This window comes from Chionomys nivalis, chromosome 6 (assembly GCF_950005125.1).
Source record: "Chionomys nivalis chromosome 6, mChiNiv1.1, whole genome shotgun sequence".
NCBI classification, from domain to species: domain Eukaryota; kingdom Metazoa; phylum Chordata; class Mammalia; order Rodentia; family Cricetidae; genus Chionomys; species Chionomys nivalis.
In genome coordinates, this window is record NC_080091.1 from 11890216 (window position 1) to 11904512 (window position 14297).

The 14297-nt window shown below is 52.8% G+C and overlaps 1 protein-coding gene across 1 annotated transcript; it reads right to left on the reverse strand.

Moving 5' to 3' along the window:
* Nucleotides 1-191: 191 nt before the first annotated feature.
* On the reverse strand, nt 192-11698 carry Dennd1c (DENN domain containing 1C). The gene is made up of 20 exons (XM_057772118.1): nt 11649-11698; nt 10193-10312; nt 9343-9412; nt 9116-9196; nt 8955-9020; nt 8795-8848; nt 8589-8699; nt 6381-6481; nt 6060-6105; nt 5840-5941; nt 5635-5760; nt 4897-5001; nt 4414-4507; nt 4293-4333; nt 4021-4092; nt 1994-2038; nt 1800-1907; nt 1163-1230; nt 844-1048; nt 192-766 (listed from the first exon to the last, which is right to left on the reverse strand). Exons 1-20 carry the CDS (start codon nt 11690-11692, stop codon nt 227-229), a joined length of 2199 nt encoding a protein of 732 aa, XP_057628101.1. The 5' UTR covers nt 11693-11698; the 3' UTR covers nt 192-226.
* Between the last annotated feature and the right edge of the window lie 2599 nt (nt 11699-14297).

Sequence of the window (14297 nt, forward strand, 5' to 3'; positions counted from 1 at the left end):
TAGATGAATTCGATTTGAAGTGTAAGCTTTTTGAGGTCCCTAACAAACTGGAAATGGGGGTGGGGTGGGGTGGGGGGTGGAGCTTCAGGTGAACCTTAAAGATGGTTAGAGGTTGCTTACAGGTGTGAATGAGGTAGGTTTCTGAGCTGGCGGAGGCCCCAGATAAACTTATCAAGGAGAACAAAATCAGCTTTATTGGGAGCTGGGTGCTTCTGCACCCTTGTTCTTATTTTTCAAAACACTTTTTCAGTTCAGCCACGCGAGGCTGCCTGACTGGGGGCCCCTGCCGGTTGGTAACTCCATGCTCCTTGAGGGTTTGGGCTCGAGTCTGATCACTCAGGACCTGGAGAGGCTGGTTTCTGGGGCTCTCTGGAGAACTGGAGTGTGAGGGAGACTGAATGGGTTGTAATGTCCCAACAGTGTCAGGGTTGTGCTCTGTGGAGGCAAGAACTTGGGGGCTCTCTGGAGGGCTGGACTGAGTGGGCACTATGAGGAGCCTGGAGCAAGGGCTTTGTGGGATTCTAGGGTCCAGCTCGGTGGGAGCAGGACACTCGGGTTCTCGGCTGCTTGGGTCTACTGAAGTGGCTGAAGATGCCGGAGGAGAGATGTCTGAGGGCGGCTCAGAACAGTTCTCGTAATAGCTTGCCACCTCTAAAGATGGGGTGTCCTGCAGAGATGGCAGGTCCTCTGGCAAGGACCAGGGCTGGGCTTCCAGGGATTGCACATCATCTTCTAGTTGCCATGGTGACCTCGCTGGGCTGTCAGGCTGAGAAGAGCAGGTCAGGGGGTGGTTGAGGTCAAGTGGGGATGGGACAGGTTGGGGGGGCACAGTAAGGGTCTTACCAGGCTGAAGCAGCTCTCCGACGCCTCCTGCTGGCAGCAGTCCAAGCTCTGGCTGGCCCTCAGCCGGCCACCACTCTTGGTTTCCACGCTCAGACTGTCTAAAATCTCGCTCAACAGATCCAGTTCTCCAGACCCCAGGAAGCTGCCATCTAGAGTTTCCTCTGCCCAGGGACTCTGGGTGTCCTTGGGGCTCAAGGTAGGACTCCTGGATTGAGGATGGACATCCTGATCTTCGTTGGGCTGCTCCAGGGTCTAGAGAAATCCCTCTTCATCCGCCATAACCCTTGCACCTCCAACTTTGACCTGCTTTAATTCTTACCTCTCTCCGAGGGGTTGGGAAGGTACTCCTTCCCGCCTGAATCTCCTGCTAGGGCGGAGGGGTCTGTTCTGAAAAAGATAAGGGAGGAAGAATGGGGAGGGGCCCAGGAGCTGCAGAATAGGGGGTGGGGCTGGAAAGAGCGAGCTAGGTGTGTTAATGCTCCTCTCTCCTTTCGGCACCTGCAGCCTGAGGCAGGAGGATCATTGCAAATTGAGCCCTGGCTGGCTACATAGTGGGACGTTTCTAAAAAACAAAACAAGGACTGGAATGAATCTCTGAGTTTGAGATGAGTCTGGTCTAAAAAACAAACAAACAAACAAACAAAATCCCTCAAACTAAGGAGCTGAGAGGATGCAACTCGGTAGAGGGCTTGCCTATCATGCACTGGGTTTGATCCCTAGCGCCTTTTAAAATGGGAGTGGTGGATCAGTTCAAAGTCATACTAGGCTGTATAGCAAGTTTGAGGATTAGCCTGAGCTACAGTGAGATCTACATTGAAATAAAAGGGGAATAGTTTGGTGAACACTGGGAATGAGTGGGGGATTTGGGGAGAATCTGTGGTGTGTGTGCATGTATGCATGAATGCATGGTATGTGCGTCTGTGGTGTGTGTGGGGGAACAGGGTGGGCATCCTTACCTGCCCAAAGTGCTGGCTGATAGGCAGGCGCTGTTGCAGGCGATCTGAGCGGCTGATGAGGCTCGGGGTTCTCAGGGAGCCCCCCCTCTGAAGGCCAGAGTCTCCATCCTGTGAAGGGATACACATGTGGCCTGAGGTACCATCCCCACGTCCCTGAATCACCTGTGGGTGGGGAGCCACCTGAGTCATCTCACCTTAATCATTAGCAGGTTCTGCACACCCTTCAGGCCACTCTTCGCCTAGGACGATGACCAGCACTGTTAGATCTGCCACTCACCCCATCTTTGTATCTTCCAAGCTATTTTTGTACCTTTGACTAATGTGCAATATTCCTGGAGGGAGTCGCCCTGCCATAAACTAAAGATTTGACCATCATGTGTTAGGGTTAAAATCAAATGGGCAGATCTGAACTATAAAAGCTGGTCTGAGCTCCAGATCAAAAAAAAAAAAAAAAAAAAAAAAAGCCGGGCGGTGGTGGCGCACGCCTTTAATCCCAGCACTCGGGAGGCAGAGGCAGGCGGATCTCTGTGAGTTCGAGACCAGCCTGGTCTACAAGAGCTAGTTCCAGGACAGGCTCCAAAACCACAAAGAAACCCTGTCTCGAAAAAAAAAAAAAAAAAAAAAAAAGGATGGAAGCTGAGTAACAAAGGTAGTTGAACAATCCTGGCTGTCAGTGTGTGTGTGCTTAATTTTACTTACGTATGTACTTTATTTGGGGGGAGGGGTTACATGAGCTATGGCAGTAGGGAGAGCAGAGTACAAATTGGGGTGTCACTTCTCTCCTATTATGTGGATTCTAGGGATCAAAGGCAGGTTGTCAAATTTGACAGTAAGAGCCAGCCATCTTGTCAGTCCTAAATTTTATTATTATAAATTTTCTATCTATTTATTTATTTTGAGACAAGGTTTCTCTGTGTAGCCCTGGCTGTCCTGGAACTCACTCTGTAGCTCAGACTGGCCTCAGACTCAGGAATTTGCTTGTTTGTGGAAATCGAGAGATGGCCCATTACCTGGGGACACTTGCTGTTCTTGCAGAGCACTCAGGTTCAAGTCCCAGCACCCACATCAGGTGGCTCACAACTGCCTGAAACTGTTGCATCTCACCCTCTTTGGGCCTCCACTGGTACTGCACACACAGTGCACATACAAGCAGGCTGGTAGGCACACCAGCACACGGGTGTGCCTGTGCGCACACACACACACACAAACACTAGAAATGACAGATGAAAACCAAGCATAGAAGAATTTGTGAATGCTTTTAAGTGTGTTTTGTTTTCTTTTGTGTAGCCCTGGAACTAGTTCTGTAGACCAGGCTGGTCTCAAACTCACTGAGATCCACCTGCCTCTGCCTCTCGAGTGCTGGGATTTAAAGGCGTGCGCCACCACTGCTTGGTTTAAATGCATGTGTGCATGTTTAATGCCTGTTGGAATCAAAATGTCCAGTCATCTGTGAGTACTCGAGACATCTCTGTCAGGCTGGAAAGCAGACACAGTCAGTTAGACTCTTCCCTTCTACAGAAAAAGCTGGAAGTCGTGGTGTGTGCCTGTAATGCTAGGGCTGGGGAGAGAGGGGAAGCTTTGGAGCACTGGTCAGTCAGGCTAGCCCAGTCAGCTCCAGGTTCCTGTTTCAGAAAGCAAGGGGAGGGCCAGCAAGTAGTGTAGTGGTGGGGGTGGCTGCCAAGCCTGGCGACTTAAGCATGGTTCCCACGTTTGGGACCCATGTGGTGGAAGGACGCAACCGTTTTGGTTTTTTGAGTTAGAGTTTCTCTGTGTGTAGTCCAGACTGTCCTGGAACTCATTCTGTAGACCAGGCTGGTCTCGAACTCACAGGAGATCCACCTGCTTCTACCTCACCAGCACTGGGTTAAACGTGTGCACCACCATTGCCTGGCTAATACAAGTTGTCCTCTGACCTCCACACATGCATCGCGGCACACATACTCAACATAAATAAATGTAACCGCCCAACTCCCTCTCCCCAAGCCACTAGGTGTGGTGGGACACACCAGTTCCAGTATTCAGGAGGCAGAGAGAGGTGGGTCTCTGTAAGTTCAAAGCCAGCCAGGGCCTCCTAGTTAGACCCTCTCAAAAACAAATCCCAAAGTGGACAGTGTGTAAGAATGCCAATCTCTGGCTTCTACATGCACAGGCACACACGTGCACACATACACACACAACACAGAGACTCCCTCTGTCTTCCCCGTGGCCACCCAAGTCTCACCGATCTGTACATGTTCCTGACAGCTGGTCGGGTTTTGGCCTTCATTGAATGCAGGAGGGCATCGCCACCTTTCTGTAGGGGGTTGGGGAAGCAAACACCACAGGGGAGAAACTTGGGCCCCAGAGGTCACCAGGGCTGGAGCCCACACTCCACTTCCCCCGACCCCCCGGGTGCCTACACCGGGTAGCTTAACAAAGCCCCTTTAGGGGGACTGTGGTGGGCGATGAGGTGATGAAGTTGGTTGTGGACAGGATCAGGGATTGCTTTATTACCTTAAGACTCTCTACCCAGAGCTGGTAGGAGCGCAGGGCGCCTGGAGAAAGGGAGAGAGCTGTGATTACCAAGGCAGGCCTACGCTTGGGGAGCTGATGAAGTGAGAGCCCTGGGGCTCACCTGAGGAAGCCCCACAGCAGGCAACGATCTCTTGCTCGAATTGGTCTGAGAAGCCTTCCCCAGCATTGAGTTTCTCCAGTCGGGTTTCGATGAACTTGGGGTAGGGAGAGAGGGTTAGACACAAGCACCAGGAAGTGCCTGCTGTCCCCTGAAGACATAGAAGGTGCCTCCTGAGGCCTCAGGAATCAACAAACTTAGAAACTAGGTATCATCCACTTGGCCTCTGAAATCAAGATCTGTTCCCAAATTCATCCTCTCCCTGTTCCCTAAGCCCCGCCCCTCAACCCATCCTTGGTTCTCACCTTAGGCTCCGCCCCCAGGTCGAAGCTGCCATCCTTTCCCCTAAACTCCGCCCTCAGAGAGAAGCTTCGCCCCTCCCCTTAGGCCCCGCCTCCAGTGACAGGCAGCCCATCCTATTCCTCACCTTAGGTCCCGCCCCCAGCCCCCCACCCCCAACATCCCCAACCCCCGTCCAAGGCGCACCTGCTTGAACAGCTGCAGGTGCACTGCCCTCTTGTGGAAGGTTTGCAGCGGCGACCCCGGCTTCTGAGCCAAGAAGGCTTCTTCACTGAAGGTCACCGGCTGACCCTGGAAGAAGGATTCCTTCCACAGCTCCCTACGGCTCTTCTGTCTCTCACCATCTCCTTTTCGGCCTCATAACATACCTAGCAAGCACTGATTGGGCGCCTACTGTGTACCTGACCCCCGTGAGGAGCCTCATGGGACACCCCATCCTCATCTGTAGTGTGGTTATCAGCATTAATTAATGTTGATAGTGTGGGAGGCTGAGGCAGGAGGATTGCTGCTGGGTTACATAGTGAGCTCCAGGGCAGCCTGGATTACAAGAGACCCAGTCTCGCCGGGCGGTGGTGGCGCAACCCTTTAATCCCAGCACTTGGGAGGCAGAGGTAGGCGGATCTCTGTGAGTTCGAGACCAGCCTGGTCTACAAGAGCTAGTTCCAGGACAGGCTCCAAAGCCACAGAGAAACCCTGTCTCGAAAAACCAAAAAAAAAAAAAAAAAAAAAAAAAAAAAAGAGACCCAGTCTCAAGAAAAAAAAAATCAAGAGGGTCAGAAGTTCAAGGTCATCCTGGGCTACACATTGAGTTTGAGGCCAGCCTAGGCTACGTGAGACCGTAAACCACAAGGTGTTCTTAATGTGACTTTTCCAAGGTTCCTTAAGAGGCTTGTCCCTGGGAATCTCCCCTCTCCGTTTGCTCACCGGGATGCAGACAAGCGCGTCGCGGTACCCTCCAAAGAGCAGAGCCTGGGCTTTGAGGAAGAGACGGGACACCCCTTCCCCGGGACTCAGAGCCACCTTCCTTAGCCGAAGCCTCAGCAGGGACACCTGGCAACACAGGAGAGACCCTGAGATGGGCAGGGATTGGAGGCTCCATCTGGAGAAGGGAGGAGGAGGTGGTACTGACGACATCTGGGGGCAGTGCTTGCATGTCGTCAAACGGTGTCTCCAGCGTGTTAGAGTCAGCGTTCAACACCACAACATCTTCCAGTGCTTTCTCCCGAACTCTCTGCAGGAGACAAACGCGGACTGTCATTCAGAGCCCCACAGAGTAGGGGCTTTGAGGAACTGGAGGTAGGGAAGAGAATCCCTCCCCAACCCCAGCCTTGGGGGTTTCAGCGGTTCACCTCAGAGAGACTGGTGTGGACTCCGATGAGGTAGGGCATGGGCGCACTGTGGAGAGGATGGGAGAAGGAGGTGGTGCTTGCTTTAATCCCACCCCCCAGCCTTTTGCCTGTGTTAGCCTTATGTAGCCCAGGCTAGCCTGGAACTCTTTTTTTAACTTTTGTTTTTTAACTTTTTGTGAAATAACCTCACTGTAGACCCGGCTAACCTGGAATACAAAGAGATCCTCCTGCCTCTGTCTCCCAAGGATTAAAGGTTAGCAACGCTCCAGGCTCTCCCTCTGCCTACCCTTCCTCAATCCCCCCAATCCCCTCTTTTCTCACCAGCAGTAATCAAGCAGGTGCGGGGGCAGCGTGGGGATCAAGACGTGCTCCCAGCGCATGGGGTAGAGCAAAGCGCAGGATGCATGAACGCAGGCTGTCAGCTGTGGGGTGAGAAGGAGGGAGGTGGTGGAATTAGGCCTTAGATTCCCACTTCGGGGACCTGGATCACTGATATGGGCGCTTAGACCTCCCCAATCTCTTCTGTCCCCTCCATCCATCGCTAAGGAGTCGAGTGAAACTCGGACCCCTTTAGGAAGGAGGTGGAGACCAAGATTTTGGCCATTTCCAGCTTCTTGTGCTCTGATAAAAACAAAACAAAACAAAACAAAACTGAATTTCATGTGGTGGTTCTGTCCTGCAATCCCAGCACTGAGAAGGCGGAGTCAGGGGAATTGCTGTAAGTTTGGGACCAGATTCAGCTACAGAGTGAGTTCTAGGTCAGTATGGACTGGAGTGGGACTGTCTCAGAAACAAAATAAAACAAACAACTACCCCAAAAAATAGGGTGGGAGCCATAGCTCAGAGAGTAAAGAAAGGATCCTGTGGCCAAGACTGAGGATCTGAGTTCGATTCCCAGGGCCCCATATGGTGAAAGGAAAGGAACAATTCCTGCTGTGGATGGAACACAGGCCTCGTCACAAGCAGAATCAGTAAGATGTAATTTCACAAAGCCAGCATCAAAGCAAGCAAATAAACAAACCCTCACAACAAAGCTAATACTGAGGATCTGGGCCGGGAATAAGAGCTCGCCTGGCTCGTGCAAAGTCCTGGGTCTCAACCCAGAATCATAAAACCCATAAAACCAAAACCCAGCTAGGCAGTGGTGGCATACACCTTTAATCCCAGCACAGAGGCGGAGGCTAGAGAATCTCTGAGTTCAAGGTCAGCCTGGTCTACGGAGAGAGTTCCAGGACAGCCAGGGTTACATAGTGAGACCCTGTCTTGAAAAAAAAAAAAAAAAAAAAAAGCAAAAATGCAAACAAAAGCCAAAACACAGAGCCACACTTGAGGGGCAGAAGAGGCGGCTGAGGAACCATTTCTCAGCCACCACAAGGCTGCTCACAACTGCCTCTAACTCCTACTCCAGGGCATCTTCTTCCAGCTCGCAAACAGACAGACACATAAAAAAAAAAAAAATCTTTAAAAATACTGTAGAACAGCCGGGCGGTGGTGGCGCACGCCTTTAATCCCAGCACTTGGGAGGCAGAGGCAGGCGGATCTCTGTGAGTTCGAGACCAGCCTGGTCTACAGAGCTAGTTCCAGGACAGGCTCCAAAACCACAGAGAAACCCTGTCTCGAAAAACCAAAAAAAAAAAAAAAAAAAAAAAATACTGTAGAACATACAATAAGAACAGGAGCCCTGGCAGTGGTGGCGCACACCTTTAATCCCAGCACTCGGGAGGCAGAGGCAGGCAACTCTCTGTGAGTTCGAGGCCTGTCTACAAGAGCTAGTTCCAGGACAGGCTCCAAAGCTACAGAGAAACCCTGTCTTCAAACACAAACAAACAAAAAAGCAGAACAGAAAATAAAAATAAAGTTATGTTTACTTGTGAGTGATTGTGTGTGTGTGGTGCATATTGGAAGACAACTTGTAGGAGTCAGATCAGGTCCATCTTTCTTTCCACTATGTGTGCCCTGGGTATTGAACTCAGGTCCTAAAGACTTGGCTGTAGGCACCTTTGCTCCATATCACTGGCCCTAGAATTTTTTAAAATTTTTCTATCTATCTATCTATCTATCTATCTATCTATCTATCTATCTATCTATCTATCTATATCTATGTATGTATCTATGTATGTATCTATGTATGTATCTGTGTATCTATCTGTGTATCTATCTATGTATCTATCTGTGTATCTATCTATGTATCTATCTGTGTATCTATGTATCTATCTATTGAGACCTGAGTCTCAAACTAGGTATTTCAGGGTGATCTTGAACTTCTGATCCTCCTGCCTTAGGCTCAGGGTACCAGGTTTGGGGTGCCTGCTAGGTCTGGTTAAGGCCATCATGGGAATGGAACCCAGGGCCTCATGCTGCCTAGGCGAAGGCTCTACTCATTGAGATACATCCCCATCTGGGGCAGAGCTAGGCCAGGCCTGGTCCTCTGTGGATGTGCCTGAATCGCGCTGTCAATGAGGAAGGGCCACTGTGCAGCATCGTCATTTAGGAGCTTAGAGTCCCAAAGGGAGGAGGTCCCGCCCTCACAGTGCTGAGCTTGCTGGCGGTGAGCAAGACCCTTCTCTCAGCCAGCAGCGCCGCGAAGAGCCCCACGATGTTCTCATCCGTAACGGCGACCACCAGCTCCGTGAGATTCCTCTGGGGGACGGAAAAACACAGCGCCTGGGAGTGGAGCGAACAGCCGAGATTCACCATCCCAACTTCATCCTTCACTCTGCATCCTCCTTACTCACGTTCTCAGGAATAGAGGGCAAGCCGGCAGAATCCGGGGCCACAAAACAAGAAAGCTGGTGGGGACATCGGGGAGAAGAGCCAGTCAGTCTGCGCGATGATGGTGGCCTCAACTACGGCGAGGTGGGGGCCTGTGGGGTGGGGGGAGGCAGCCCCACTCACCAATTTGCTATTCCCCAGAGTAGGCGGCAGGATCCCACACTTGCTCCAGATGGTCGAGCTGCTGCCCTACGGACAGGAGTAACTGTGTGGTTGCCCTGCCCAGCTCAGCTGGCGGCCTCCACCGCCAAGAAGCCAGCGCCAAAGACCTGGGAGCTACTCACCGTCTCTGGTTCCCCTGAAAACCCTGGTTCAGGAAGAGGGTGTCGCTGCAAGTTCTGGAGGAGTTCTTCAGCCTCTGAGACCTGAGGGATTCGGGAGGAGTTTGCCCCGAGGGTCGATTTGGGATTCTGAGGGTCTCCACTCAGGCTGTGGGGTCCTGAGAACAGCCTCAGCGAGGGTGAGGGGATGGGAGGGCTGGGGTGGAGCCTGTGGGAGGGGCTGCTCTCACTTGGTTCTGGGCTAGGAGGTCCCCCATAGTATTGAGGATCTTGTAGAACACTTCAAACCAGGGAAGGTGGCTGGAGAGAGAGAAGGCAGAGGGGTTGGGGGCTAGAAAGTGCCCCTGATGGACTTGGTGATTTTATAGGTTTACAGTTTGAGAATTTTTGCGCACCATGTATCTTGATCAAATCCACCCCATACCCACCTTTTAGTGTCTCCCACCCCACCACCACCTTTCCCCTTTCAACTTCATGCAAAGCTGTTTTTAAAACCTACTAAATCAGTCAAGTGTGGTGTGCACATCTTTAATCCCAGCCCTCTGGAGGCAGATCTCTGGGAGTTTGAGGTCAGCCTGGTCTACATAATGAGTTCCAGTCTAGCCAGGGCTACACAGTGAGACCCTGTCTCAAACTCCCAGGACAACCCCCCTCCCTAAAAAAAAATCCATTGAGTCCACTGGGTGTTATCTGTAAGTGCGCGGGTTTAGGGCCATCAATTACAAAGTGCAAGTCTCCCCAGAGAAGATTGCTCCTCACCCCGCCAACCATGCTGGGATCTGGGCTGGCTTGATGGTGTGCAGGTTGTGTGCCTCCGTGTGTTCATGAGCATGGGCTCTATTACATCCAGGAGACACTTTTATTCTGGTCCTTCTGGCCTTTGGATTTGATAGTCTCTTGGCCTGTACGTCCAATATAGTCCCTCAGCCTTGTGTAGAGGGTGGTGATACACGTGTCCGTCCCGTTCCACAGTCCCAGACACTTTGACCAGTGTGGGTTTCCATGTTCATCATGAGGCTCGGCGTTTGTTCCCATCTGTTCCCTGTTCCTACTTGGTTTCAGGTCCCCAATGTCACCCACCTGAGGATGCAGAGGCAACTCCAGGCGCCGGCCCGCAGGCGGCAGAAGCCGAATCTACGGTTGCCGGCCAGGTCAGTGAGGGCGAAGGTGAAATGCTGGACCGCAGGGCTGGGCGGCTCCCTATGGGGGAAAGACTCTGGTGGAGGCTGGGCATATCTCGTGTGATTTCCTTGCCTCCCACCCCTCCTACCACACCCCGCAGATGGCCCATGATAGCATGGTTTCTTTGCTTGATGTCCGAGCTCAGTATTTTGTGGTTCCCTTGAGTCAGGAACTCTGAGTCCTGGAGGCCAGTCTCACAGCTCCATCTCCAAGATGTGTGCCCTGTAAGACCAAGGACCTGAGTTCTAGCCCCTACGCCCATCTTTGGAAAGAAAGAAAATCTGGAGGCCAGGGATGTGGCTTATCAGAAAAAAGGTGCTTGCCATACAACCTGGAGGTGAGAGTTTGATCTCTAGAGACCCACATGGTGAAAGGAGAGAACCAACTCCACAAAATTATTCTTTGACCTTGGACTCCCATGGCATAAGCACACACGCCCACCATACACACACAGTCATAATAAAGAGAATAGAATTAAATCTGGTGTCCTGGTGAACACTTACAACCCCAGAGCTGGCAGAGCCAGGGAGGTAAATCATGAAAGCCCTGGGGTCAGAAGACTGGCCTGTACAGCTTCCTTGAAGGCCTCCAAGCCAGTGAGAGACCTTGTTTCAGAAATCCAGGTGAGTGTGTGTTTAGGAAGTGGAGAGACGGCTCAGTGGTGAGACCACTGGCTGCTCTCACAGAGTTTGGCTCCCAAACCCACAAGGTGGCTCACAATGTTTGTAACTCCAGTTCCAGTGTATCTGATGCCATCTTCTGACCCCCCTAGGCACCAGGCATGCATGTGGTACACAGACATACATGCAGGCAAAACTATCTGCACACAGCAAAGAAATCTAAAACACAAAATCAAACCAAACCAATGTGGGGTTGGTGAGATGGCTCACGTAAAGAAAAGAGAAGGTGGCCATGTCGTGGTGGCGGCAACAGTGGCAGTGGCTAAGGTGGCACAAGCCTTTAATTCCAGAGGCTGAGGCAGGCATAGCTCTGTGAGTTCAAGGCCAGCCTGGTCTACATAGCCAGTGCTATGTAGAGAGACCCTGTCTCAAAAACAAAAAACAAAACACCCCAAAATAAAAATAAATAAGGAGAGAGAGAGAGAGAGAGAGAGAGCGCGCAACTGACTTCTGGGAACTGGCACTAGATCTGCCTCTGACCTCCACATGCAGGCCCCCCATGAACACACACTCATATTGACAATGAGTCCCCTCTGAGAGAACACCTGGTTTCCTGAGTCCGTCAGTTCTTGGGTCCCTGTGCCTGTAAGTTTTTAGTTGTCAGGGTCCTTAGACCCTGGGAGTCCTTGGGACCCAAGAGCCTGGGAGTCCCCACCTCTCTGTCTCTTCCATACCTTTCTATGTCAAAAGGGAAACAGAACCTGGGCACCATCTGCATGGCCTCCTAGAGAGAAGAAGAAATAGTAACCCAGGGCCCATGTCAGCCTCGCCCCACCCCTCTGCTGGGCAAGTCCTGGGGTGACAAGGATGCTCTCTGAATACCTGTTCCCGGAAGTCTGGAGGAAACTGCCACCGGATCTGGGGATCTGCAGGGAGGAGCAGGCTGCCGAGCTGACATCTTACAGGCCTGGGGTCCTCCCTCCCATCCTTCCAGCCCCAGCCCTTCCGACTCACCATCCTCCAAGGTATGGGGGCGGCTCGCTTCGAAGAACCAGTCAAACGCTGCAGGGGGTTTTCTGTGGGTGTGAGGGGTCTTTAGCGGAGGGAGGGGTTCCAATTCTGTGTCTGTGCTTCTCTGTGTGTGTCCTCTATTCTGAACATGTGTGTGTAACTAGGTGTGTTCGTGAGGGCACCCTGAGGGGTGGAGCTGGGTGGATGCTGCTGAAGAGTAGGGGTGGGGTGGGAGGACAAGAGAAGGAAAAGGAGAGGAAGCCAGCATGGTGACCATAACGTTAACCCCAGGCAGATCTCTGTGGGTTCAAGGTCGGCCTGATCTACATATGAGTTCCAGGTCAGTCAGGGCTACATACTGAGACCCTGTCTCCAGAGAGAGAGAGAGAGAGAGAGAAAGAGAGAGAGAGAGAGAGAGAGAGAGAGAGAGAGAGAGAGAGAGAAGAGATGGGGAGGTACACCCGTGCCTGTGATGGTGTGTCTGAGTGTGAAAAGCACTTGTGTGTGTGTGTGTGTGATTCATGCTTGTGATTCTGTCTGACACCTGTCCCTTAGATCTGCAGGGCAGAGCTGCAGTGTCTCAAGTGTGTAACCAGTGTCTTGTCTTTTTTCTCCCTGTGCCTTTGAGCATCTTTAAGGCTCGTCCCTGTTTTTCTGAGGGAGATTTCGTGAGGTCCACACTTCACAGCAGAAAAAGGAGAGTAAGGTACCCTGGCATTGAACTGCAAGCCCCTCAGCCTCCCCTTTTCCTGCTGCTTCTCGAAGAAGATGCTGGTGTCTCAGCTTTCAGAGGCCGACACACTTTCTCACCCGGTTACACCCTGACATGGGTACCTCCAGCATTTCATCATCATGCGGGTATGAGGCACCCATGAACTCCCCCCCAGCAAGGTTGACACACAGCCTCCCACCATAACCTCTCCCACCTCACTGCCGATCATCCCCTCCGGGGAAACTCCTTCTTAAAACACCTGCCCTTCCTGCGCATCCAACTTCTAAAATCCCTGTTTCCTTTACACAGATCCAGAGCCAGGAAAGTAGAAGAGGAAGCATGCATGACCTGAGCAGGTCCATGCGGGTCCATCCCTGTGAGTGGGTGGCTGTGCCTTCTGGGCCCTCCCCTGCCACGGTCCTGCCTACCATGGTTTTTGTTTTTCAGTTTTTCCCCCATCTCAGGCCTGGTAACCTTGCAGCACAGGATGGAGGAGAAAGAGCTCTTACTTCTCTGTGGATCCCATGGTCTCCGTAGGGCTGGCCCAGGTGGGCCCTTTCCCCACCGGGGCTCCTGGGGCTGGGGAGCCTGTGCTTGCTTGGGGCAGGGCCCCTGATCTGCTTAACTTCCTGTGTGGCTGAGAGAGGAAGTTTAACAGGGTGACGTCCCAGGCAAAGGAGGCCCCTGCCCCCACCCACTGCATGCAATTTAGGCGTCCTGGCTTCCTAGCCTAGGTGGGGACAGGGTGGGCGAGAAGCAGGCTGGGAGGTCCCTCTTCACCCTTATGGTCCTTGTGGTCACACCCAGGTCCTCTTTCTGAGTCCCCTGAGTACTGAAGGTCTGTGAAGACCACCCAGATAATTTCTCCTTGTTGTGTCTGTTTCATTTACAGGGGCGCAACTACACTGAAGGGCAGGGTGAACGCAGGAGTCCTGATGGGATCCTGGTGGAGCCTGGTGGAGGCCTGGTGGAGCCTGGTGGAGCCTGGTGGGGCCTGGTGGGGCCTGGTGGGGCCTGGTGGAGCCTGGTGGGGCCTGGTGGAGGCCTGGTGGGGCCTGGTGGAGGCCTGGTGGAGGCCTGGTGGGGCCTGGTGGAGGCCTGGTGGGGCCTGGTGGAGCCTGGTGGGGCCTGGTGGAGGCCTGGTGGAGGCCTGGTGGGGCCTGGTGGAGGCCTGGTGGGGCCTGGTGGAGGCCTGGTGGAGGCCTGGTGGGGCCTGGTGGAGGCCTGGTGGGGCCTGGTGGAGGCCTGGTGGAGGCCTGGTGGAGGCCTGGTGGGGCCTGGTGGGGCCTGGTGGGGCCTGGTGGAGGCCTGGTGGAGGCCTGGTGGAGCCTGGTGGGGTCCTGATGGGGTCCTGGTGGGGTCCTGGTGGAGATGCAGAGAGGCTCAGAACTCAGGTAAAGTGGTGTGTGCACACACCTCATCCCATATACATCCCTCATACATGCACCTCATACACACACACACCTCATACACACACCAAACCTCATATACAACATACCTTATACATATACACAAGTATCTCATACACATCTCCCACATACACCCCTCATACGCACACACACACACACACACATATGCACACACCTTCATACACCCACCTCACTGAGAGAAGCCACAGAACTGACCAAAGACAAACCTGGGCGTTACTGACCTTAGGGTC

What these genes read in the sequence shown, in the direction of transcription:
- Dennd1c (XM_057772118.1), bottom strand. Translation starts at nt 11,692, where the DNA reads ATGCAGATGGTGCCCAGGTTCTGTTTCCCTTTTGACATAGAAAG. An exon ending in TTCCCTTTTGACATAGAAAG is followed by an intron (nt 10,313 to 11,648) that starts GTATGGAAGAGA and finishes TTTCCCCCATAG; the next exon opens with GGAGCCGCCCAGCCCTGCGG. An exon ending in ACCTCCTAGCCCAGAACCAA is followed by an intron (nt 9,197 to 9,342) that starts GTGAGAGCAGCC and finishes CGAATCCCTCAG; the next exon opens with GTCTCAGAGGCTGAAGAACT.